A 27,452-nucleotide genomic window follows, 5' to 3' on the forward strand; every position below is an offset into this window, starting at 1 on the left:
TAAACAGAAGTTTCCATATTTGCAATACGGAAGAGTGACGCTGTATACGGCTCTGGTAGAGACCTGTCAATCACAGTAAGCCCGCCCTAAAGGGTATGCTCCTCTATGAGAAAATGACTCTACTTCTCTCTTGATTTATTCCCTCAGTAAACATTGTAAACATGAGTTTATGTCTCAATCTCTAGTTTCAAGTCTTCTTCAATACAGCATGATGTTCATTTAGTACATTATGGTCCATTTAGAGTCACACAGACCATAAAGCAGGGGATGCTTTAGGGCGGGGCTACTGTGATTGACAGGTCTCTACCAGAGACGTATACGTCTCTACGTCACTCCTCCTCAGTCCAGATGTGGTCACTTCCTGTTCACTGGTTGCGAAAAAAAACAAGATGGCGACTGTGAAAAACCTCAAAATATCACTCCACAAACCAACAGGTGACGTCACGATTACTACGTCCACTATTTATATACAGTCTGTGGTCTCAACATGGCGACGGCTAGAAGCTAACAACGCTAACAACGCTAACAACGCTAACAGTGCTGACAGAGCTAACAGTGTTCACGTGAGGTTGAAACAGGAAGACGAGGTGCTGGTAAACAACAACATTACACATCGAGCTCGCTATCACAGGGTGTCGCATTACTCCCTGTCCTGGACTAACAGCATTAGAGAGCAGTGATGTCCGATTAAACCAGACAAATTCAATCACATCGTGTCGCTTTCATGTCTGACAACAAGTGAAGAAAAAACACACGACGGCAGCAGAAGGAAGTATAGAAACACCAGCAACACAAACGGATCCAAGACTCACAAGCTCGTTGTCTCGTTTGAAGGACAAGACCTGGACCAGGAGGCCGAACCTGCACGAATCAGCAACAGCTGGAAATAAATGTCAGCCATCGACGTCCAAAAACAACCGATCTGATGCTCTCAATGAGAAATGGTTCTCACCAGTTTGGTGTGGGATACCTTGACTGGTCTGCACCTCAACCCCATCAACACCTTTGGGATGAAGTGGGTCTGTCAGACCTGATCACGAACACCAGGGCTGGATCTCACTGATGAATGGGAGAAAATCCCTGCAGCAGCTTAAACATCTGGATGAAAGACTGGAACCAGAAGAGGACGTTGGAGACATTGATGCTCATTGAGATTTCAGACTCTTTCAAGATTAGACAAGAAGCATCAGGTCTACAGTTAGCATTGTCCTGCTGTACAAGGACAACGCTGACATGATGATGTTTAGCAGATGTAATGTTTATCCTGTACCTCATGTGAAGTGATGGGGATTCATCCTCTGGGGATCATGGATGTCTGGACAATGTGTCATGACAGTCCGTCTGAAAAAGAACGTGTACTGTGGGATAAATACTTCAATATTTACTGTTGTATCTCGGCCGTGCAGCTCCGACAGCTACTGCTTTCTGTTCAGACTCTGCTGTGGTCCATTATAGTGTGTGTGTGTGTGTGTGTGTGTGTGTGTGTGTGTGTGTGTGTGTGTGTGTGTGTGTGTGTGTTATCTGTAGCTCTTATCTGCAGTCTGCTCCCCAGCTGCCTTACACCTGCCAGAGCCACACAAGGAGGGAGACACAGACTGATGGCCTGCCTCTGGGTGTGTGTGTGTGTGTGTGTGTGTGTGTGTGTGTGTAGTGAAAGTGTGTGTGTGTGGTAAAACCTATCGAGGGAGAAAGTGTGAGTGTGTGTGTGTGACGGTGTGACGGAAGGGTTCAGGTGGAGGTGAGACAAAAGGTTTCTATCCAGATGTTGTGAAAATGTTCTGCAATTTCTCTCCAAAGACAGTTTGTTGTTCATCAACGTTTGTTGTTTTATAAGTTCTGGTAAATAAATGAATGTTATTACTGATAAAAACAAAAGAAAGATTGTGTTTATTCTTCTGTTGACATAAACTGTCGATTTAGTCTGAAGAGCAGTTTTTCAGATTTTCATTGTAATTTCCCAATTTAACAAAGTCATTACAAATATGGGAGGTATTAAAAGATATGACTGATAATGGAAATACTCGTGTAAAGTACAAGTACCTCAAATGTCTATTTAAGTACTTGAGTAACATTCCACCACTTGGAACACATGTTGGTTTTTGAAGTCTTATTCTGATTTAAGACGATGGATCTTCATATTTTGACGTGTTTCAGCCCAACAAATACATAAATAAAGATCACATGAAGGATTGTTGTATCATCATGTATGGAAGTCTCTTTAAGTGAATCAATCCAGCTGTTAAACAACATCTGCAACGATATGTTCACGCTATAAACAACACACGACAGAATGAAAACTGTTTCTCAGTTTGGTTTTTTATTCTTTTTGGACATTTAGCAAAATACTGCAGAAACATCCGAAGCAGTAGAAGAGCGAAGGTTACAAAGAAAACCCAAAAGAAACAAAGTAAAGTCAATGATTGCATTCAGTTATTATTTATTCAGGAGCGGCAGATAGAACTCATTGATTGCTTTCGCGTCACTTGAACACACCGTTCCTTATAAATTAAATAAACAATACACACAGCAACAGATCACAGAGCACACGGAGCAATAATTTACACAAAAAATGCAATAAATACATAAATAAGTACAGGCCAGGGTTCAAACACACACCCAGAACCTGCTGAAGTGTCCTCGAGCAAGGCACTGATCCCTGACACAGTGATGAGTTGCACTGCAAAAATAAAATAAGTATATATCCTTTAATTTCTTCTCCTGTGGGAATACTCTGGTTCATTCTTGTTTTTCTGCTGTGGATTATAGACAGATCAGCTGTAGCTGGGCTTGTTCTCGGTGCAGAGCGCGCTGCTGTTGTTTGACAATATTTATTGAAGGTTAAGATCATGATTCAAGTTTTAGTGTTCTAACAGATATTAATAGACGACTGAGGCTATTCTCTTCACCCAGGTGTCCAAGACATTCGGTCAAAGTTCTGATGATCCGACCCCAAAGTTGATCATCGATCTTTGGCCTTGGTTATTCTGGTACGAAGTACACTTATGAATAGCCCTGTACTTGAACATGGTGTTTGTTGTGACCAATGACAAGCACATTAGTCCAACAACAAAGCACCATTTGGGATCAGATCAGGCGAGCTGCTGATCCTAATCACCTCCTTTAGGAGGCACCATTGACCTTCTAATCAGAACACTATCGGCTGAATCTTGACAAACTGGCCACAGATTTGATGCTTAAACTAACTTCTTGCCTAAAAACATCCTAAAATGACTTTCTGTGATGTAACAACAGTAGTATTTCGAAAGTTAACTTCCAGTTGTGTGATTTCTCCTCCGCAATTGTTTCCTGTTGTTGGTGCAAAATGCATTCTGGGATATTTGGCTGGCCAAAGTATACAGACAAGTCACCTCCGATGCAACCCGGGTAAAATGGGCGGAGCGAGCCACATCTGGCCATTTGGACCTGGCTTGGCTCGATGCAAACTTTGAATTGGAACAGTACTTGAGCTGAGACTGATGATGTTTCACAAGTCCACAAGTAAAGAGAAGTATGCATATTGAGAAAGGCCCTTATTGTAAGTCCCTTTGGATGAAAGCGTCTGCTAAATGACACAGAAGATAACAGAAAAGAAAAAAGACTGCGCCCAACGTGGGGCTCGAACCCACGACCCTGAGATTAAGAGTCTCATGCTCTACCGACTGAGCTAGCCGGGCCTGAGGTACAGGAAAAACATCTGTATATCTGTATATAGCAATATATCTGTATATAGCAATAGCAGCAGTACAGGTACAGGTACAGCAGTACAGGTACAGCAGGAGCAGTGGTAGAAGTAGTATTACTAGTAGTAGTTGTGGTAGCAGTAATCACAATAGTAGCAGTTTTGTTGTCAGTGGCAAGAAAGGTAACAGTGGTAGCAGCACCAGCAATCAATGAAGAAATCTGTCTATATCATGATGTACAGAGTGTAATCAAACACATTTAGGATATTTTAATGATACAATGAAATACAATACAGTGGAAGTCTAAACAAACATTCAAGCATCAGCAGAAGCAGGAGTTGCAGTGGCAGCAATAGCACTAGCAGTAGTAGCAGTAGTAGTCGTAATAGTAGCAATCGTAGCAGTTTTGATAGTCGTGGCAAGAGTAGTAACAGTAGCAGCACCAATCAATGAACATATGTTATAAATACACTGAGTGGTAAATATTATAAGGCAGTGTAACATATTAACGTGAAATGTGTGAATGGGTTCTCATAAATAAGATCTGGCTAACTATCAACACTAAAAGTGTGTCAGCCCCATTTGGGGTTAGCAATGGTGTCAGACAAGGGGGAATGTTGTCCCCAATTCTGTTTAATCTGTATGTTGATGATCTGTCCAAGCAACTGAACGCCTGTAATACTGGATGCATGATTGGAAATACTCTGGTTAATCACATCATGTATGCAGATGATCTGGTGATCTTTAGTCCTTCTAGCGCTGGTCTTCAGCAGCTCCTCACTGTATGTACTGTGTACGGTGTGGAGCATGACATCAAATACAACGCCAGTAAGAGTGCTATCCTGATCGAACTAAAGAGGACAAATGTCTAAACTTCCCTGACTTCAAATTGTCTGACAATGATCTTGGTGTCTGTAGTGAAGTAAAATATCTTGGTCATTTTTTAACAGAACACATGTCTGATGATAACGACATTTACAGGCAATGTCGTATGATGTATGCACAAGCAAACAGTCTCTCACGCAAGTTTGGTCTGTGTACAGATGGAGTGAAGATGTCTCTGTTCAGAGCATATTGTACTCCACTCTACACTGCACACTTGTGGTCAAACTACAAAAGAAAGAGTTTACAGAGACTTCAAGTCGCGTACAATGACGCCATGAGAATACTTTTAAAGACACCGAGATGGAGTAGTGCTCGTGAAATGTTTGTGGCTGCATGAGTCAACACTTTCCAAACAGTTTTAAGAAATCTCATGTACAAATTCATCTGTAGACTGAATGACTGTAAATGGGATCATACTTGTTTTAACCAACATAAGGTTGAGCACCACACGCTACCAGTCCCAGCTGTGGCGACATTGGTACAGCTGTCTCTTTGTACGGCATTGCTAGGCCTATGTGCTTTTATTGTTTGTGTCTGTATGGACCCCGAGTCTGAAATAAAGTCTATCGATCTATCTTTCTATCTATCAGGAAAACGCATGCACCGTGTGAGACTCAAACTCACAAAACGAATGCCCCGTGTGAGGCTCGAACTCACGACCTTCAGATTATGAGACTGACGCGCTGCCTACTGCGCCAACGAGGCTACATTTACATCACAACCGGAAGTCTTTAAATAGGAGCACATTACGAATTGTGAACACTGCTTCTGTCTTCTGGTTGTACCAGAAGACATCCTCAAATAAATGCGACACAAATCACACCAAATGTCCACATAAAAAACTCCTCTCGTTGTCCACAAGACGGAGGCAAAGCTATTTTCACTACCACTCGCCTCCAGTAAAATGCGGCTGCGTCGATTAACGGTGGACACAACACTCAAATAAATGCGAAACAAATCACCCCAAATGTCCACATATCAAAAACTCAACACAATTGGAAGCATTATTTCCAGCCACTACAGCACAGACTTTAGTTTCAAAACTAAACTGAAGCTATTGGTTGTATAATGTACAAGTACAAGTATAATGTATATTACAACAATATTAATCATGAATACTGTTTGATAATATATGGGGATATATCATGAGACATCCTTTCATGAATGCGAAACAAATCCCCACAAATGTCCACATTTCAAAAACACAATTTGAAGCATTTTTTGTAATTCCTCTCGTTGTCCACAAGATGGAGCCAAAGCTATTCTCACTACCACTGTGGACTCTGCCGTCCACTGCGCTTGCGTCAATTACCACTGTCATGTCCACAAAATGTAAACCCATTTCTGTGAACACAAACATCTATGTGTACAACACCCGATGTGTGAAGTTAATTGAATGCTGCTCAGATGGATGAAAATATAGCCAACGAAAACAAATGTAATCAGTGGTGGCTGGTGGATTTTTTTTTGGGTAGGGCCATCCAATCAATTTCAGCAAATAGTATAATTCAATGCAATGTTTAGCTTTAAACTGAGCTGCTGCCCATAGCGCTAGGCATATCCGCCCACACTGGCTCAAGTCCGGACTGCCTTCTCTGCATCATCAGTGTGTGTGCATGTTGTTAACACTCGAGGTGCCGTAAGGGTGCAATTCTAAGCTATTTCGAAGTCTCTGTGTGAATAGATAAGAGAGCTCTTCTCCTTACTCTAAGATGGCGGTCTTCCGCCCTAATCTGGTGGTTTAAGCAAGTGTTTCTTTTCAGGGCCACAGTATCTGTTTCTATCGTGCGAGCAGGCGCCGGAATGCCCTGCTCGGAGTATTTGACCTCCTTACATGTGACCTCACAACTCCACAATATAAGCATACAAGTATAGCGCATATTATTTACATGATTTATTATTACAGAGGTCGACGGACATCTGAAGACGCACTGCTCGGTCACTTCGCCGTTATTACCGTGTAGTTTGATATATCGAGCGAGGAGTTTATCTTTGTTGGAGACATTTTCGGGATTAGCTGCAAAACTTCTGTAGAATAAAGCGGACCGGGAGGAACAGGCGTACGTATTTTGCGCTGCACGTTTTCGACCAGACTTTTGGAGGAAAGCTCGACGAAAAGGTGTTCAAAACAGCCTGTTTTTTTCTGCGGCTGCTGAGTGAGTTACTAACAATAATACCACAACTCTTACGCACCGTATTGTTTTTGTACCTTTGTTAAATTGTTCATGTAAACGTGTGCAAGATATCGTTTTTCGGGCGTTGGCTTTGGGCTAAAAGCTAACTTTACACACGCGTTCTAGCGTTGGCTATGGACAGCTAAACACAGCTCCGCCTGCAACTTTGCTTTAACCAATAGGCTCCAAAAGGAGGACCTATACATAAACGCATGCACTCTCTGTCTAAGTGCCTTTTTAGCTTTTCAGTCGCTCCTACAGAGTGAACTTTTCTAGGTCCGTGCACGTATAACTGCTGGACATAATACTTGTGTTCCAAATAAATGTTATTGCTTGAATTGAGCTAAACGCCTCGATCTCAGTCTGTTCACCCGAGTTACATCCTCAACACCTCCAGACCTTGAATTACGCAGCAGCCAATGGGAGAAGGCCAAACACGATCCTCCCTCACTTCAAGTGTGCACACGACACTGTGATGGAAAGTGACCTGAAAGTGTCAGAAACTCGTTGAGATGACGTCATATACGAGTTTCATAGCTGCGCATAACGTAATTACGTAATTTCTAAAGGGACGGAATTACACTTTGTGCAAAACATTTGTCTCTCAGAATATTACGCATTGTTGCACTGTCCCAATAGAATGCAGTTCAGTGGTTCCACAGGCTGTTTTACTGTGCAAAACAAGTTCACGAAAACAGCTGACGTGGCCACTTTACATCAGTAAATGCTGAGTCGTTAGTGAGTATTCATTTATTAATTCATTGTTTGTGTGTGCATATAAAGCAGAAATCAGACATGCAGCAACTGAGAGTCGTATTTAATAATTTAATTTCATCATGCAGAAACCAGATAGAAAATACTTTACAGCAATGACAGTAAATAATAATAAAAAAAAACATTTCATGGTGCCAGCAAACAAACACTGAAGGCTCGCATGTTGTCATCGGTTTAGGGTGATGGTGGTTAGTAACAGAAACAGTCAAAATAAATGCATAAATGTAACATGCAGAACACCGCCACCTCTTTTCAAATGGCACTAGTTCAAAAATAAAAAGTCACTCCTTCATGTTACAGATAAACATCATCACACATTTAACACTGCTTTCATCACATCGGAGCAAAACATCACAGCAAACATTTAGCCCGTTAGCTCATCTCCCAACATCTGTATGGCATTGGATGACAAAACACTTGTATTTTGGTACAATCTCATTTAGAAATAAAGTGTTCAATACAAATGATCCAAACTGGCCTTTACTCATGCGTAAGCACGATTATGTCTCACTATTTCACAGTTGTATCATCCTTCAAAACACATCAGTGGAATCACGATCACAGCCCCGTCTTCAAACATGGATACAGAGTAATCAACATTGTGAGTTTGGGTTTTATTGAGTTTCTTTGCTTCAATGTTTCGGGACAATCAAATTTCAAATAATCTCAAAACCCACTCAGGCCAATAAAGTCGGAAAGAAAAAAATATTTCAATCTGTTTGAATTGCCTCCAGGAGAGAGATCAAGAATTTGAATTCGTATTTCAAAATCAGCTTAATGACAATAGTTCCATTCAGAGGAATGAGGGCGAGTTGTTCCCTTTTCCCACTCATCCATCCAGCTGTCGTCTTCTTCTTCTTCTTCTTCTTCTCTTAAGGAGGCTTAAATGGATAACTTGACACGATGGAAAACAAACTAATCTCTTCCCACAACAGTTTGAGGAAAAACATGATGAATAAGGAGCACTTATTTTACTGAAGCCACGAGGCGACGAATGCTAACAATGCTAACGCAAGGTTCTTAAAGGTAGCGCCCCTAAAATCAGTGTGGTGACGAAAGTAAAAAACTGCTTTGTTCATTTCTATCGCGTAAGGCTCCTTAATTTAACTTCACACGATGTCGGGAAACACTGCATGCTTCCATCTACTTCTTCAAAAATCATTTCCTTCATTGAAACTAGTCACTTCCTTCACTGTTCCCTCCTTCCACTCCACACAAAAACTCTTGTCGTCCTCTCTAGCGAGACACAAGTTCCTGGTATGTTTCTTTTTCATTTTTCTTGTAAAAAAAAAAAAAAAAAGTCACCTTTTTTTCTTCCATCTTTTCACAGGAGTACTTGCCGATGTCCTTCCTCTCCTCCCTGGAAGAATCCTTTCCCTCCCCTCCTCCTCCTCCTCCTCCTCTCAGAACAACACATCTTCGTTGGTAATGAGCGATTCCACCACGAGTCTCTGGTATCGGATGTCGTTGAGCGCCGTCATGGCGTCCAGCCCGGGGGCCCTCATCAGCGTCGGGCCGAAGACGATTCCCAGGTTCTCGCTGGACATGAGGTTCTCCTTCTCGTACTCGGTCACTCTGGAATGAGAGAGAAAGGGAAATAGGTGGAAGAGGACGGAAAATCTGGATCGGGTGATGAAACCCCCGTCATCAAGCGAGATCTTAAACGACTCCGCCACCACGACTAAAAGTACGTGATTAAGTGAGAACCACGACTCGTGTGCTCGGACCTCTTGAGGTGAGCCATGAGGCATCGCAGCGTCTCGCAGTGAGCCGGCGGCAGCAGCTTTAAGGCCTCGTGGAGAGACTCCAGGCGTTTCTCTGCGTCTGCGATCTCTGCGACAAAATATGACAAAATGTAAACAAAACAACTGGCAATATTCAATTCACACACATCTGTTCCTGATTTGAAGCACATGCAGGACACCTAAACTGCCTTTCCAGTCATCCTTGCTTCTTATGTAATGAGGCACAGGAAGCGTGAAGACCTACTTCCTGTTTCTATGAAGCGTGGGTAGGCGTCATATGTGATGAGCGGAATAGGCAGCTCTCTGAAGTAGAGCTTGAGGGCTCCGGCGATGATGTTGAGGTCCTCGTAAGCGTTTGAGGAAATGTCCGCCTTCTCTCCATCTGTGGACACGTCGTCCCAACAAATGATCCAAAACAGCGAGTTACGGTCGCGGTCAGCGGATGGAATGTCTGAGTTCAGAGCTGTAAGAGGAAACAGGACACTCACCTCTGTCAAAGGCCAGCTTGACGTCTTCGATCAGCTCGCTGAAGCCAGATATCCTGTACAAACCCTCCGACTGCAGACCTGGGACGGACAAGGAGAGTTGAAGGGATGCCGTCGTTCATTTCTTTCAATTGGAAATGACATGTGGGAGTTATTCTGCTCGTGCACATCTTAATACCACCGTCACACACATCTTGCGTACACATGCCGGACTCTCTCTCTCTCTCGCTCTCTCTCGCAGCAAACGACAGAGTCCTCTCACCTCTGGCCTCGATCTCCTGGATGCACATGTCGACCACCATGGGCCTCTTGGTGTTGTGGGCTTTCACCAGCGTGGTCAGGTCGCAGCTGTACACCTTCTTGACGTGCCGCAGGTCCGGCTGGCAGTCGTTCGGCACCACTTTGGAGCACTGCTTGTGGACGTTCAACCCGCAGTCTGGCAGAGAAAGACCGAACACGAACAGGGCATGAGCTCGCCAGCATCTTTACAGAAAGGCCGGCCTCGTAAACGCAGTTTTACTTTCATCGTGACAACTAGAACGTTGCATTGAAGCGTGGGCGTTGCAGAGGCAACGGGGACGAACTTTGGGGACTAACTTTGAGCCTGCCGTCCCGTTTTTGAGTCACGGTTTAAGAGAGAGGAGGCGCAACATGTGGAACACAGTGGAGGAGGCAGGAAGGAGCAGATATTGAATCTTTTTTGGGGGTTTTGTGTGTGTGTGTGTGTGTGTTACCTGCACATTTGACTCCCTGCGCGATGAGACCCCACATGAAGTTGGCGCAGTACTCACACCAGTGGGGGCCTCTGAATGTATGAACCTGGTTAGAGAGGCAGCGATGAAGCAAAATGTTATTAAAATGTAACGGGATGTAGTCAAGTGAAAACAGATATGTTCAGACAACATAATAAAGACAAGAAAAAGAAGTTCATTTGCCAAAATTCAGGTTCATATTGAGAACATGGTGAAAGAGATATTAATGCGACCCAGATTGGATCAAGTCATCCCTGAGTACCATCAATAATCTGATAATATCACATGATAGACACTGGTAGAATCATGGAGACACAATAGGAGCGCTGAAAGAGCGTTTCTAGAAGAAATCTTCTTATTTCTTGCATAAATTAGCTCTATATAATGAAATGCTAATATGTGGACATCTGGGAATCGGAAGTAGCGAAACAAAAGGGCTTCAAACCTGAAATGTAAATGCAGAACTGCGTCCGAGTGTGTGTGCGAGTGTGTGTGTATCCGGATGCGTTCTTTGCTCTCTGAGGTGAATTTGAATAAGACCCGATGAGCTGAATCAGCAATTCTGGCAGCATTCGACACACACACACACACACACAGACAGAGGACTGGGTGGAGGAGGAGAGCGCTCACCTTGAAGTTGTGGACCTTCTCGTATTTGGCCGCCAAGTCGCTCTCCCTCAGGGTGGCCCGCCGCACCAGTGATGTGAGCTGCGAAAGGGCAAAAGATCTGATCGGTTGCCAGAAGGTGGAAGCAGGAGAGGTGGGCTTGGAGGGGGCCGGCGGCCGGGGGAAACGAGCCCCTGAGCCTGCGCCGGGGTCCGGCAGGGAGGGAATCGAACCGGCGCCGACATTCAAACTGAGCGCTGCGGTGAACAAGGAGCCCTTCTGACCCGTCTGCTTCACGGCTCGCCTGCGCGACTGCTTTTTACCTCTTTTAGCGACGTACGACTCTCTGCTCGGCATTGTGGGATTTGTAATGTTGGTGTGACTTTAACTCAGGAGGTTTAAATCCAATTGATAAATGCAGTAAGAATCACACTGGCAAGGAATATGAAACCGCCCAAAGGAAGTAAATACGAAAGACTCTGTTAAAAATGACCATAATAACGACCAAAAACAGAAATAAGAAGAAAATGACAGAGCTAGACTCTCAAATCATATCCAAAGCTCCATCCGACAACAACATCCCAAACCGAGGAGCCAACACAGGACCAGGACCGGCCAATCAGATCAGCTCTGCATACGGATGCAGCTGCAATTCCAGTTCACAACAAAAAGAAAAGCAAAAGGCCAGTCAGCCAATCAAAAAAATTACCAAAATAAAAGAATGTTCTCTGAATATGATTCAATCAGTCTCCAAATGCGTTCCCAAAACCCTTCAAACAGGACCGATGCTGCAGAGTGTGCATTCCCGTCTCTCAGTCTCCTGTAGGTGAGCGCTTCAGCCCACATGGCTCAGTGTGTGTGTGTGTGTGTGTGTGTGTGTGTGTTAATCCTCTTTCCCTCCACACTCACCAGGCAGCACGAGTGGAGGAGGGAGGTGCTAAAGGCGGAGACAGAAAGGAGAGGAGGGGGAGGGCCGAGCCACGGCGCAGGAATGGATGATATTTAACAGGTCACACTGAGAGGAGGATAAGCCAATCAGAACGCAGAGATTGTTGTCACCAATTTCTGCCACCAGAATTGTCCCGGGGAGAGAGAGAGAGAGAGAGACGGAGATCAAGAATAAGATGAGAAACATTCACTCGTTTGTCATTTCACTGCAGAGCCTTTGGCTGGAGGCCATCTCTCCTCCTCCTCCTCCTCCTCCTCCTCCTCCTCCTCCTCCTCCTCATCATCATCATCATCATGCAGCCTCTAAAAGCTCCGCTATCTCCCTCCTTAGCTGGCGATACGTCCCCAGAATGACACTCAATACTATATGATGACAACATTCATTCATGCATGTGTGTGTGTGTGTGTGTGTGTGTGTGTGTGTGTGTGTGTGTGTGTGTGTGTGTGTGTGTGTGTGTCTCCTCACCCTCTCCTCGGCGTTACGGTCGTCTTTGGCCGGAGCGGGTCCATCCGGGGCCTCGGGGCTTTGCGGCAGATGTTTCTTCAGGGTGGGCTCCTGGTTCAGGGTGGTGTAGCCGACGTGTTCGTAGATGGGGTTTATGGTCATCTTAGCGATGTACTCCGCCGCCTGACAGAGGAGACGGTTACAGTCGCAGGTTGATGTCATTTCAGTGTCATTTATTATTGTGCCAGCCTGTGAAACCACATTGTTTCATTGCTGAAGGTGTGGTAAACATTGCATGGCAGCTACATCCAAGATCTCCTCACTGAGAGTCAAGTCTGATGAACATGGATAGATGATGTATCCGTGTTGTCTGTGCTTTCATCAACAGTTCATTAGAAACACAAGTACCTGCTCGTCTCTTAGCTAGCTGTGTTGTTAGATTGCTGCTAGTTCATGAACTCGGTCTGCGATGGTGTTTCTTCACAAACTGACATTTGTAAAAGTCTGTATCTGGTCGGAGCTCTGCTCACATACCTTTAGCATGCACTGGGCTGTAGCTGTATAAATATATTCTGCTGTGATTGCAGTCTGCCTTTTAATTCTTGGACAGTTTGATGTTTTTCTTGGAGGCTAAATTTAGCTCCGTGTTTGGTGTCAAAATGCCGACGTGAATTGTATCCTTCATCACAGACACGCCTCATAACACAGAAGACAGACCCGTTTTCTCCTTGAAGCACAAACATGTATTCGCTTTCCCATCTTTCATTACATTTTCTTCCCTCTGCATCAATTTTTCTCTTCGTGGACATTTTGGGATTATTTGTCGATCTTTTTCAATCGTTGGAAAAGCTCTTTTCGGGCTGTTGCCTCTCCTGTCCACCTGTTGTGATCGTTTTAATGTCGGTACACAGACAACATGCTATCACATAATTTCAACTTTCTATCTCATAATTTCGACCATGGGGATACTTTTATTTTCAAGTCTAACTTTTAATTATTTTTCCAAAAGAAAACAAAAAAAAGTGTCTCTTTTTTTTTTGCTGGCGGATTCGCGGGCCACATAAAATGACATGGCGGGCCGGATTCGGCCCGCAGGCCTTGAGTTTGACACATGTGGATTAGTGGGTCTAACTGTGCTGTGAAGGACAGAGGATGAGGGACACGTGGACACACACCTTTGTCTCGATGTAGAGTGTGATGAGGCCGTCTGTGACCAGGTCGTGGATGGACTCGAACCTCTTCTCTCCAACAAAGTGCTTCCCGTCGTGGTAGAGACGGAAGTTTCTGGTCTGGTTCCCAAACCTGGATGGAACGAAGGAGGACACCTTCGGGCTGTCAGTCAATTAGGCATCTGGGTTGTAACGTTGATGCTTTAAAACCTTAGTTTCGCTTATTTTTAACATCAGACCTGATCAAAGTGATGACACTGGCTGGTTTTAGTTTCAAAGAAAGAAGAAATATAGAAAGCTTCAAAGCAAAAATACGACAAAAGAAGAGAGAGCTCGTTGATGGACAGACCCTACTCATGTTGCCCCCCTTTATGCGCATAATACTGCAGCAGTTTAATACAGAGTCAAAAAATGGCACAAACTGTATGACAGGCAGACACTGAACTGGGCCAACCCATTATCTGCTCCTCAGCGGATCACAATGAAACCACCGCGAGATAAAGCAGCCCCGTCACATCATTAACCCAAAATCAAACCTTTCCATTTGTGCCGACCCAGAGCGGGACGCCAGTTTATTATGAAGGGGTATTTATGGAAGGTAATTATAACCACGGGGAGAGCCGAGTGCAGGTGGAAGAATGACGCGGCTATGAATAGAGCACGCTGACCCAAAACCCAGATTCAAATCATGCCGTGCACCCGTTTCAAAGTGTGACTTCACCGAGCGAAAGGGGATTCATAGCCACGCAGACATTACCTCAGGGCCAGCGTGTACGTGCCCGGCTGCCTCTGGCTCTCTCGGATGAGGTAGCTGCCTTCGGCCTGACTCAGCAACTGGTCGGCCTCTTCTCTTGAGATCATCCCATGGTACCTGGACGTGAAGAGAAGCAACTTAGAAGTCAAGATGTCCTCAACAAAACACGCTTTTACGTATGTGGAGGCGGAGATGAGTTGAGGGAATGTGCCTCATATAATGTACTGATTAAGAGAAGGCCAACTCACTCTCGTCCATAGTATTTAGGTCGGTTGTCTCCCTGCAAGGAAAAGGACAACATGTGGTCTGTAAAACAGGGAACGGTGAGAAGGTACAAGTACAGCCAATATGTTTACATGGAGCGATCACAATGTCATATTTGCCTTGTACGTGTCTGATGATTTTAAGTGGGTCAGCACAGACTACCTGACCAGGGTATCAAAGTCAACAGCTGTTCATTTAGCATCTACACACACACACACACACACACACATTATCGAAGCATATACCGTAAAGTCTTACCACGAAACAATGCGTTTCAGCGAGACATGGCAGACTAAGTAAACACTGGCTGGCTGGAGGAGGAAGCGTGTTCTCACCTCACAGGTGCAGGTGAGTCTGCGTGGGTGAGGCGCCTCCTGCTGGAGCTGGTACACTGTGGCAGAAGAGACAGCAAATCATCAGCAAAAAGTCAAAACCGCGATCAAGAAACACAAAAGTCAAACATCACTACTTACAGTAAGACTTCCACACCGGTGGCCTGTATTCATCGTGATCTGAGGACAGAAAAAGGCACAAGCTCTCAAACAGGCATGGCATGTGAAGAGAAGGCTTTAAACGACTTTATTTGATCTAGTTTCGCACTTTCGTGTTATAATAGGTCTGATTTAACTACTTTATTCACTGCCGGATAGATTCATCTACAAAAATGCATCATATTTTCTAAGATGACCATATGATATGTTTGTAAAACCTTAGTCTGTCAAGCAACCAGTAAATAGCATTGTGACATAAATGTGGCAGAGGAAGAATTTACTTATTTGCCTCAGAAATTTAGTGGAAAAGAAGTTTTAAGTTCCGCAAAATTGAAGAACTAAAGTATACAAGTGATTCATAATTATACTTTAGTCCAGTACTTGAAAATATTGACTGATAGCGGGGTATCCCAATTTGACCTAAGGCTAAATATATTACAAGCAAGGTACAAAAACACATACATACATGCACAAATAGAAACATGTGAGGTGTGATGCTGCTTACCAAAGACATTTAGGGCCATCCTGATTCTGTGATTTGATTATTATGACGATCGATTAACCAGCAGATCCAAAATTTCCAGCAAAACGGACCCACTCAGTTTAAATCCTGAAAAATGAAATATATAAAAAAAGAATGAGCTGAAAGTGAAAACAGCTGAGTAACGACGAACAATAAACGATGAGGTAACGTGGCTGAACCGATGATAAAACGGACCGGACGGATGTATTTTTTACACTAAACCGCAAAGGCGAACACGTGCGTTGTAATGCAATGAAAGGGCACCGGCGACGGTTTGCAACAATATGAATTTAAACAGTGGTTTATTTACGAACAGTTCGCTAATAATACGGCGTACTCGCATTCAAATCCATTCTGCATTGTGGCCGCCATTTTACTGGGTCACGTGAGCAGTCTTACCGTCTCTCAAGGAATAAACGTAGAAGACGTATACATTGTAACGTCTTCTAGATAGTCGTCGTGGCCGGTTAGCTCAGTTGGTTAGAGCGTGGTGCTAATAACGCCAAGGTCGCGGGTTCGATCCCCGTACTGGCCACTTGAGCTTTTCAAAATTTTCACAAGATGAAGCCACTTAAATGGCCTGACAAAAAAATATTACAAATGAGAAATAACTCAGTATTTTATATTTTCTGTTGCCTATAAAACATCACTTTCCAGATAAACACTCTTTACAAGTAAAGGTCCTGCATTTATGTAGACTAAGTAGACTAAGTAGAAACATATTCTAAAGTGAAAACACTCAAATCAAATACAATATTTTCATATATTCAGTTATTTTATTATTATTGCTGATGTGTTGCCGTGTAAGCAACATCTTACAGTTAGTATAGTAGATGCATTATACACTGTCGGGTAGTTTAATCTACAACAATGCTTCATATTCTATGAAGTCATTGTTTTGCACGTAAAATCTTAATCTACTTAATAACTGGTGGTTGTAAAATAAATGTAGCAGAGTAAAAAGTAAAATGTTTCCCTCTGGAATGGAGGAGTGCAGAAGTGTAAAGCAGGACAAGCAAATACTTGAGTAAAGTACCTCAAATTAGTACTTAAGTGGGCGACAGTACTTTAGTAATTGTATTAAATTAGTTTTGATGACCTTTTAGTTTTAAATTCATTCAGTCAGTCCATTTCTTGGATGTAAAAACAATGGGAGAACAGATGGCAAACGTACCTTCCTACAGCAATCATTTCCGTTCTTAACCTTTCCAAGACATGGTTTACTGACTTACATTGTGCAACATCCCAAAAGAAACCCCCTCTTACCAAAACAATATTCATTTCAAATGAACCTTTACACCAGTGTATTCTCCATTAAGAGAAAATACACATATTGTTGTTTGTTTGATTGTGGCGCCAGTAGACAAGAAAGAGGGGGAGAGGGAAGGGAGGACATGCAGCAAAGGACTACGACTCGGATTCGAACACGGCCCATTGCGACAGGGACCCCGTTTTTTGGGCGCCAACTCTATTCAGACTCACCCTGCCTGATATATGTGAAAGTCTCGATGTATTTGAGTATTTTAAATGCAGCAAGAACCCAAAACCCTTCGCCTCCACGCTGCCATTTCCCCCAAACGACCGTGCGGCGGCGCTGTTTAGCTTCCCTGGTTGCACTTTCTCCCTTCCTGCCTGACACTGTAGCGCCGGGGCCGCTGGTGCTGGAGGCGGTGTGGAGCTCTTTATTGTTCCAGTAGAAAGCTCAGTGCGCCGGGTTTCCCACATTTGTTTCAATGGCTTCCACACCGAAACCACGTCCCGCCTGAGAGGGAGCGGTTCGGATCCACTGCTCTTAGAACTTAACGGCACCGTGCGGGATTTACCGTGTGCGTCGGAAATAAAAGCTCCTGCTGACGGACGGTCGGTGGATCCTGAAGAAAGAGGGGGGTAAGGAAACCATGCTATCCGGATTACACGTAGCTGCTCTCGTGCTCCTTGTATGGAGCACACTTGTGGTTGGATTTCGCCACATTTCGTTGCAAAACAACCACTTTGTTTCCTGCTGTTTGGCTTCTTTAGGCAGCAGTAGGTGATGTTTGATGAGCACGATATGTTAAGTATAAGCTCGCTTCGGTTGCAGTCTGTTCGTTTGTCGAATCGGCTGAGCTTTAGGAGGTCCAGCAGCTTCTTTTTTTTTTTTTACTGTAAGCTTAATTATAGACCAGGATCTCCAACAAGTGCTTCAAACATTTACACGCATTGCCGCATTTGTCTGACAGTATATATTTCGTGATTTATTTTGTATTTTTTTTTTTTGTTGAGCTGGCATGTACTTCGGCTGATGTTTTATATTTATTTATATATTTATTTCTCTCCTCAGTCACTCCCTGCTGACCTTTTCCATTCACCGAACCTTACAGCAGGCTTGTCATTGTCATCACGCGCACATTCATACTGAGCACACATGAACATTTCTGGTGTGTGATCAGGCTGTTTAGCTCACTGACTTCTTTACTCTGGCCTAAAGCATTACTCTGCTAACACCACATCCTGGAGATTGCACTCTGTGCCAACTGTACTCTGAGGTGTGTTGCCTTTTTTATTTTTTTTATTTTTTTTATACATCAGGGTGTGTTTGTTTCATTTCACTTGACAAAGCTGCTGCAGAATCCTTCTGGAGAATGTCTGCATGACTCTTTTCTTTTCTTCCCCCCCCCCCCCCCCCCCCCATTTGGAGAGAGGTCAGAGCACAGGGTCAGTGGGGAGGCTTTGTCCCGATGGTTGCTCGGCCTTATCACTACGCTGCCCTGTTGCCAATTCACTCTTACAATCAATATCACACCCGTAACGCCAGGAGAATTGGTACAATCTGTGTCTCTCACACACACAATAGCTCTCCAGAGAGCAGTAGAGCAGCTAAATGGCTCCACGGGGGCAGAGTGTCACCTTGATAAAACGCGGTATCAAGCGCGCGGCCTACTGATCCGTCCAGGAGCGTTGTGGCCTTGGTCTCCCCCTCATCTGTGCTTAGTCGGGTTGTAGTTGACGCTTCAGGGTGTTTTTTTTCAGTCAGCGGCTGTTTCTTGAATGGGATCCTCCTGTTGGGAAGATGGCAACAAGTACAACCAGACTGTTGTTGTATATTGCATGGAGCTCCACACTCCTCGCTGCATTTTCAGCTCGTCGTGTTATTGTTCGGGCAAAACATTTTATGATTAATGGGGGAAATAATCATCTATTTCTATGAATGTATGCGTTAGCAGCAGCCCCACACAACATATAGGCATATATGTCGGACTAATATACAAAATATTAAGTGAGAAGTGTTAAACCTCCGATAGAAACACTGCTACACATGTAGTAGTGTATCCAACATGAGCAACGCTGTAGTTTATCTCATGTTGCTTTGACAAATCCACCTCATCAAAGTGTTGATGATCAGACCTGTTCCAAAGCTGGCACATGTTGCCCATTATGCAACCTCCATGAGAATATTCTGACCCACATTCTGTAACGGGTCATTTTCACTTTTAACATACCGTCTTCAGTTATGAAAAACCGCACAGTCGGCAGAATTAACTGCAGAGTCGCGTGTTGTTGCCTGTGAAAGATAAACGGCTTCTCTGTGTTTAACACACACACACACACACACTCGCATCCGATTCCCAGAGCCTGGCTTCCCTCTCACGAACTCCTGGGAAACTTTCGGCTAACACCAGTTCAAAGGCTGCTTGAGGGGCCTCGGCCCCTCCGAGTTTTTAAAGCCCCGCTGCTGGAAGCTCCCACAGTGGCTTCCTTTGTGCCTGTGTGACCGGCTCGCTCTGTATTCCTCCCAACTAAACCCCATGTATAATCCCCGGCCCCGGCCGAGGAGACGATGAAAACTTCTGCTTCCACTCTTGAGCTGTGAAACTGATCCAGAACAGGAGATCAATGAACAGTTTGCAACCCTCGAGGTCTTGAATCGATCCAGTTAACTTCTATCATTTTGTTCACGAGGGGGAAACTCTTCTCGCTGTGTTTTGGTGCCGTTGCACGCCCCGAGGTCAGCTCTTTTTTGACACGGTACTTTGCTTTAGCTGCTGTTTTGTGTTACGTTTCGTTGTTGAGCCCCGCAGGCTCCTCGTTGATGAGTTGGTGCTGAGAGACTGAAGACCAACTTTATACGTCCTGATGTCTGTCAGGGTAATTGGCACCTGATTGTCAGAGAATGATTGGCTCGAGCTATAAAGCCGGCTTGAATGGCGACACAGCGTTGAGTGACGGGTTCCTTTTGAGGCTAAACTTCTTCTTTTTGCGGCGCAGAACAAAGGAGTTTACCCACAGGTGTAATGAGTAACTCGAACGTCGGGTCCCTTTTTTATTGTCTGGCCACTTCCTTGGCTGGTTTCCAGTTTCAGCTTTTGTCAGCGAGGTGCAGAGAGGTGCTCGTTTGTATTTCACAGGTGGAGGGATTAGTCGAAGATTGGGTTTTGAGTTCTGGAAAGAATCTGTTCCCAAGTTTGAAATAAAATGCTGGACGAGGCGTGAAGGAACAAAAGGGGTTTGCAAATACAGATCATTGCATGTGTTTTGTGTTCACTTTGCACACAGTATATCTCTGTGGTAATGGATTCAGGGGGAAGGAGAAGTCTACTTTCACTGAGGTCAGAGGTCAGCTACAGAGCAGCTCCTCTGGAGCTTGTAGGCATCCGCTGGCTGTGGGCCATATCCGGGGCCTCTTCTTCTGGACTACGACTATCGGGCCTGAAGAAGACTGAAGGCTCTGCTGCAGGGCTAAAACTCCCAATTATCAATTAATCTGCTGCTTATTTTCTTAATTAATTGATAAGATAATGGGCTATAAATGCACAATTCCAGTGACTATTTCCAAATGCCCCAAATTCCGTCTTGAAGCTTGCTTTTCTTTTGTCTACAATCCAAAGAGATTATCGTAACAGTTGCAGATTATCGTCTTTATTTGATTAATTGAAAAATCCCCAATTGCGGAGGGGCTTCACCGTAGCGTCACTGTGCTTCCCGTCTTCGCCTCACAGGGAAACGTGTCCGTCACTCTGCCGATTTTGTTTTTAGGGCAGCGAATTATCCACCGTCTTTATCCTCCAGATTTGGGCAAAGGAAAGCTGTGTTTCTCAAAGAAAGATCGAACCTGTTAATCACCAGGATGCCCAATAGGTCCCTCGTGACATATTGATTTACGGGTTTATTGACAAGTATTGATGTCCAAACTGAGGACAACTTCACCTTGGAGAAAGCAAAGAAAACAAGGGATGTGAGAGATTTCATGTTCCGTCCTTCGTCTGTGCTTTCACCCCGACGGTCTCCTCAAACATTCCTCAGCTGTGATGTCACCAACCGTCTGAGGTTGAGGTTCATCAAGTGTGGGATGGAGGTGGGGGTTTGTGTGTGAAAGAAGAGTGTGTGTGTGTGTGTGTGTGTGTGTGTGGGATGGAGGTGGGGGTTTGTGTGTGGGGGGGTTTGAGCGTCTTTGGGTGCTCTCAGACCGTATCTCATCTGCCCTACTTGTGGAGCTTTGATTCATGTCTGAACTCGTCTCACAGAGGGCCCTGTGTTCGGTTTGTAGGAGATCCCACCTGCATGTACTGCAGCTGGGAGAAGTGTGTGTCTCGCAAGGTGTGAGACATGTCTGTCTGCGTCTCTGTGCATCGGCCAAACTCTTAAGTTCAGCTGTATTTCTGTGTGGGGCTGTGGTCTATGCACTCATCTCATCACCCCGACTGAAAAAGAAGTCCCTACTGACTGCATGTCTGGTGGTTTTACACTGTGCAAGGCCAATTTAATCTCCCCAGCTATGATGAGGGCCTGAAGTAGAAGCTTGGACGTTGGAGGAACTGGCTGATTCTTTTGGCTCAAAACTGCCTGCTCTGTATTTTAGGAACCCCAAATACCCCCAAATCACAGAGTGAGCAGATTATTGGCTTTTCTGGCTTGACGCACATAAAAAGACACCAACTGCACCCCCGGATTTTGAGTAAAACTATTCTTTCCTGTCTCCTCCAGACGTGAACAGAGCGTCTGCCGCCATGGTGGAACCAGCCGACAAGCCGTCTGCAGCCGGACAGAGGCTGGGCGCCCCGGACAGTTTTGGGGTGTCCACTCTGGAGCCAGGTCTGCGTCCTCCCTCCCAGCCTCCAGGGCGACAAGTGTCCATCAGGGTTCAGATGCTCGATGACACGCAGGAAGTCTTCCAGATATCGGTGAGTAATGTGTGAGGATTGCAGAGGTTTTGTTATCCGTTTGTCAAACTCCTGCGTCACACATGTTGAGCAAATCCTCAAAAACAAGTGTAAGAAAACTGAAGAGAATGTGGCAAAGCTTTCGGGATATTCTTGCACTTGGTGGTTGCAAGAGGATGGCTCGATATGCTCCAGTTACCTTGGGCCTTATCTTCCTGGAGGTACACAGGAAGTAGGAGTAGAAACCGGCTTCCTGTCTAAGCGCGCCACACCTACGGACCGCGAAGCTGCCTCATAGACAGAAACGGCTGCAGCCCTTTGCTCTATTTGTGTCTTTTTCTATCTCGCTGTATCCCAGCCTCGGCTTTTCGGAGCGCTGATTTGATGCCCGCCAAGGCTGCTGATGCTAAAAATCTATGCTCTCACGGCATGTTTATTATAGGAAGTCCTCTATCTGTAGCTTCCCATTCCCTCATTTACTCACATTACAAAACATACGCAACTGTAGATTCTTTGTAGAGAATAGTAGCCAGTATTCTCTCTGATCTGGCGAAGTATTTCCATGTGTTTTGAGTCTTCGTGTGAGGGTGTGTCCCCGGCTCCCTAATGCTGTTTAGAGAAAGGGCTCCTCTGAGAGGCTGCACAGGCAGCAGCTTTAATGACATCGGTGCTGCGGTGCTCCTTGGCATGTCATCTCCGGGTGAGAGTCTTCTTGAGTTTCTGAATCAATGTCTGCCGCAAGCTGACGGAGAGTTTGGTTTTTGAGCCCTCCTCGGCGAACTGCACGCCGTTCAGGAGAACCCCAGCCGCCGAGTTATCAGCTTAGAATTTGGGGAGTTTTTCGTGATGGCAATTAAGAAAGATTGAGTCACTGTCTCAGGCGGCTGGTAGAACATCCAGAGCTGCAAGTTCGGGAGCGTCGTAATTGGCTCTTGTGGAAATGCTAAGAATGTGTCTGTGGACGGTTTGACAGAGGGCTGGGATCTGGTGTCTGTGTGAGGGCTGTCGTCTGCGTGTGTGTGTGTTTTTATTTGGCATTTTTCAAAATCCTAAGTTGATGTAAGAGCACCGAGCTTGTGGTTCTCCACACACACACAAATGAAATGTCCTATCTCTGCGGAACGTCTTCAGACTGCAGCAGCATGACCACAAAATACTAATACTGCACCCTGAGATGGTTTGGCTGCTGCTACAAGAGCGGAAATGGACTGGGAATAATAATGGAGAGAGGAGTGGAGAGACGGATTGAGGGATGCGGGGTTAGAAGAAAAAGAAAGCGGAGGATTGAAAGGGAACCAACCAAATCAATGACTTGTACTTTCGGTGCTTATCGCAGTGAAATAAGGGAGCCATTGTCTCTTTGAGCTTGACTCACGTACTCTGTCTCTTTCCTGGCAGAGTTTTATCTGGACTCCTCTGTTATTGGAGGCACAGAGCCTGAATACCATTTCAATCTATTGCAGCTTTTCCCTCTCATGGAGTGAAACAGCTCCAGCTTCTAGCATGTAGCACATCGTGAAGCGTTTGATTCTTGATTGTAAATATTCTCTCCTAGTTATTGTCATTTTTGCTCGCGCGAACGTTGAGAAAATGTACATTGTTTGAGTACGCATAACATAAATAGCACATGACACAACATTGGCACACATTGCATTAGTGGCAAGCACACACATTAGGGGGCTTTATTATGGCAGCGTGGTAGAGTGTGTGTGAGTGCAGAACATCTTCGCTCACTCTCACCTGGTGAATAATTGAAGTGTGTGTGTGTGTGTGTGTGTGTGTGTGTGTGCATGCTGGGTGAATAATGGAGGAGGCATGCTGCTCATTTGCTTTCAGTTGGCGTCGCGTGTTTTGATGTAGTTCACCACAGATGCACTTTTGAGCTTTGATTTGATGATGGTGTTTCAAGCTGCAGTGTTTACCTGTGTGTCAGAGACATGTCGCATGATCTCCCCTCGCAAGTGACGCTTCCTCCAGTGCACCACGAGGTCGCAGCGTCCAGTGATCGAGGGCAATTTTTCCAAAGGAAACCATTTTGGGTTGTGTGGTGGAGAAGATGACTCAAACTCAGCGACGAGGAACAAGTGACTGCACTTTACTGTAACTTGCACCTGTTTCTCAAAGGGAATAATCAACTCTTCTTTTTACTTCTGTGTGTGTGTGTGTGTGTGTGTGTGTGTGTGCATGCGTTTGGGAGATGTGCCCGTTCACATGCAATGAGATCACTGTGTGGTTTTTGTTGCATGATTGGATTGCTGCTTTTTTGATCTGCACGGCTCTTAACCTCGCGTGCATCTGTGACTAAAAGAGAGATGGGGAACGATACGGGACCACAGGGGGGAGGGTTACGAGGATTAGGATGATGGAATCGCTTTATAGACGACATCATTTGATGGACGAGCAGAACCCCGGGGCCTCGGATAAATGAGCTACAAGTCCCCGGCCACATTATGCACAAACACACACACCCACACACACACACACACACACACACACACACGCGGCCCTTAGCGGCGATGTGGAGCGGTTGACATTTCAAATGGATGGGCCTTTGTGCTGTCGGCTACATTGGGAAGTGACACGGGATTGAGATGGAAGATAGCGAGTCAATTGCACCTTTTTAAGAAGTGTTTTAAAAGACAAAACAAGCATCAAAGTTAAAAAGAGACACCGGCGGGCTGTTTAAACGTGACATTTCTGTTCAAAACTGCAGTGTTTTGCCCTGAAGCATGTTAAAACCTGCTGAGATCCAGTTATTTACACCATTTTCTCTCGATTTGCATTTCCCCATGATATTTACACTGGAGATAGAGGAGACAGACAGACAAGTACAAAGTGATAAGAGATGAAACTTGAAGCCAAACTACAATGATTGTGTTTCTTTATGACTACCGACGCTGGCAGGAGTCCCGGTAGATAAGTTGAAGTGGTTGGGGTGTGTGGGTAGCGCCAAGGTGATGTTTTAGGATCAGAAATGTAGTTATTTCAGGGCGAGGCTCAAACACTGGCTTTGTGATCTCTGCGAGTTTACGACTCATCGTCTCACTTCTTCTCTTCGCTCGCTCCCGGCCGGTGTGTGAACACCGGCCGGTGTGTGTGTGTGAACATGTACACAGTGAGTGAGCGTGCTACGACCTGCTCTGCAAATCCACTGACTCTTAAGGCCGGTTAATTCCCCTCCGATTAAACGAAATATTTGATGATATTTGCTGATGTAACATCCTCTCCTTCATGGATGTCTCATTGATGGGGAAGAGGAATGAACATGACTGAATCATGTATTGTGTGTTTAATCATTCAATGTATGATTCGTGCAGCCATTAAATAGTCATTAAACTCTCTTGGCGTAAGACATGGACATGTAGGTGCCGTACTACTGTTGCACTGTTCCAGCAGAAGCATGCATTTCCCTTGTTACGGTGGGTGTGTGCACGTGGAAACATTTAGACGTGCTGAGTTCAAAGACGGGGCCACAGACGGCGCTGCCTACGAGCTACCAAGGAACGAGACGGAGGCATTCGTGGAAGACCGCCGCTGATGGAGAAACAGTTACTGAGAGATTGTTCCTGAAAGAGAGCAGGATGGGGGGTGGGAAACCAATGAAGAGGGACGAATAGGAGACGTGCTGTTCCGCTCACTGTGTCGGCGAAAGAGGGGGGGGACTGCAGCATTGGGAGAGAAAGATGCATACGGGCACACATCCGTCTCCCACAGAAGCTGCTTTTGCTGTACGCCGGCAGCCAGTTTTTTGTAATCTCAGTGAATGAGGTCCCCAGAGTGAGGAGGCTAGTCAAGCCAACAGTGGAAGAGCTGGGCCCCATTTGGGGTAATCACCTCTGTTTCACTGTGCTACACACAAAAAACAACACCGCACCAAATTGGTAGTTTTTGTGGATTCCATGTGGGTTTAGAGCAGTAGCTGTCGAGATGGAAAGGATCACTGATGGTTCTTACAGGTGGGGTATTCATCATTTCCTTTCCTTTCATTCGTAACATGCTTCCTTGTCATCTAAACCGTTAATCCGGTTTGGCATGGCAATACCTCGAGGTTGTTGCTTTAAAACACGATGGGTATCAACATCAGCCGCCAGCCAAATGCTGGTGTTATTTATCACCACGACCAGACACCCTGGATGGTAGCCAGCAGTCACTTGGAGCTCCTATTTGAGGAAATGAACCTGGCGGAGTGAGGAAATAGTAGCTTCACTTGGGGATACGTGTTGGACAAGTAGCTTAGCTTCAGGCAGCGCTCCTGTTTCTGCTAATCGGATAATTCCCAGTGCATTGAGAGGCTCTCTTAAAACTAAAAACTCATGCTGTACCTGCGGCACTAGATCTGCACCTGATGATATATTGTTATCTATTATTATGTGAGGGTTTTCCCTTGGCATAGGCGATAAAGTCGATGGTAATTTAATTGTTATTTGGAGAGTGAAAAACTGGAATTTAGCGATGGGAACTAGTCCTTTTTGATTCGGAAAGAAATGCATAAGTGGGCATGCTAGTAGTTCATAAAGCAGCTTAAATCCCAAGTGTCCGCTTCAGTATCCTAAATGAGATCTGTCCCCCTTGATAAGTGTTAACCATGGCTCCTTATTGAACCTTTCTAAGGCCTCCTCATCTCTGTCACAAATCACCCGTAAGTCTCTGGTTGTTGTAATGTGTGTGTGTGTTGGGAGCATGCTGCACTGGGTTCTCTTTCAATAGGTGAAGTGTTTCTTCAGCTCCTTCCTCGCTCCCTCCCCGTCTCTGTTTTGGATGTTTTCCAGAAGCCTCAGTGGAATTCAATGGCGTCTCCCCTGCTGTGTCCCCGAGTCTCCAGCCGTTTGTTTCTCTGAGAAACTAGCAGAGGAATGTAGCGTCCAATGTGATGTTTGGGAGGAAAAGAAGTTGTGTTTTTCACCTCTCTCCGCCTTTTAGTTTTTTCCCCTCTTACTTTCATTACCCCTCCTCCTGTCCGACTCCATGCCTCTCTCTCTCAAGCCATTTGGTCTTGCTCTAGTCTCATCGTTCCCATCATAATTCACTGCAGACATTTGAGTGGACTGTCCCTTTACTGCCCGAATCGGTGATGATTTATGTGGCCGTTGAAGTTTTTATCTTCCTCTCAAATGCATTGCGTGAGCGGTGTGCTGCTTTTGAACGCATCGGTGCCGTTTGGGAACATTTCATTTGAAGTGGAGATGCTGCAGAGATTGTGTGATTGGTGTTTATGGTAATATCTTTGATTGACATGCTTTGATGTCGCTGAGATATCTAGTTTTAATTACACTCAAAATATTTGTCTGTGGCGTTATTAAAGAGCTATTCCTTCCTTGTAAATCATCTGTGTATCTCCATAACCACACACACACACGTGTGTTTACCGCAGACCGCGTGTCTCCACACCCTTTTCTTGGCTCGTAAATAATCCGTTTCTGCAACACGTGCACAAATAAAAACACAAGCCTGTGACTTGGCTGGTTCTCTGCTGAGAGGTTAAACGGGGTGCGGAACCTAAAGCTCTCAAGACGACACATCCACAGCCTCTATTTGGGGAATGATCAGGCTCTAGGTTTTCAAACTACAAATCCTAAAAACGTGATGATTCTCAGGCAAGGTCTGGAGTTATTAGTCGCGT

General features: G+C 45.0%; 2 protein-coding genes across 5 annotated transcripts in view; one reads left to right on the forward strand and one right to left on the reverse strand.

Moving 5' to 3' along the window:
* Positions 1–8,916: 8,916 nt before the first annotated feature.
* On the reverse strand, positions 8,917–15,810 carry LOC306796985 (N-chimaerin-like; the record flags this gene model as incomplete). The annotated part of the gene is made up of 14 exons (XM_079296105.1): positions 15,678–15,810; positions 15,155–15,193; positions 15,017–15,072; positions 14,666–14,697; positions 14,421–14,534; positions 13,670–13,796; positions 12,516–12,677; positions 11,126–11,203; positions 10,478–10,562; positions 10,006–10,179; positions 9,747–9,824; positions 9,503–9,640; positions 9,241–9,346; positions 8,917–9,088 (listed from the first exon to the last, which is right to left on the reverse strand). Exons 1-14 carry the CDS (start codon positions 15,694–15,696, stop codon positions 8,917–8,919), a joined length of 1,380 nt encoding a protein of 459 aa, XP_079152231.1. The 5' UTR covers positions 15,697–15,810.
* A 1,587-nt stretch (positions 15,811–17,397) lies between these two features.
* The window catches only part of LOC306796999 (FERM, ARHGEF and pleckstrin domain-containing protein 1-like), a 37,675-nt gene continuing 27,620 nt past the window's right edge, over positions 17,398–27,452 (forward strand). For all 4 annotated transcript variants that reach the window (XM_079296130.1, XM_079296131.1, XM_079296132.1 and 1 more), the window contains exons 1-2: positions 17,398–17,582; positions 21,657–21,853. In XM_079296130.1, coding sequence (XP_079152256.1) covers positions 21,680–21,853 — 174 coding nt within the window. In that variant the 5' untranslated portion in view covers positions 17,398–17,582; positions 21,657–21,679. The remainder of the gene's footprint in view (positions 17,583–21,656; positions 21,854–27,452) is intronic.

This window comes from Melanostigma gelatinosum, assembly GCF_949748355.1.
Source record: "Melanostigma gelatinosum genome assembly, chromosome: 24".
In the NCBI taxonomy this organism is placed as follows: domain Eukaryota; kingdom Metazoa; phylum Chordata; class Actinopteri; order Perciformes; family Zoarcidae; genus Melanostigma; species Melanostigma gelatinosum.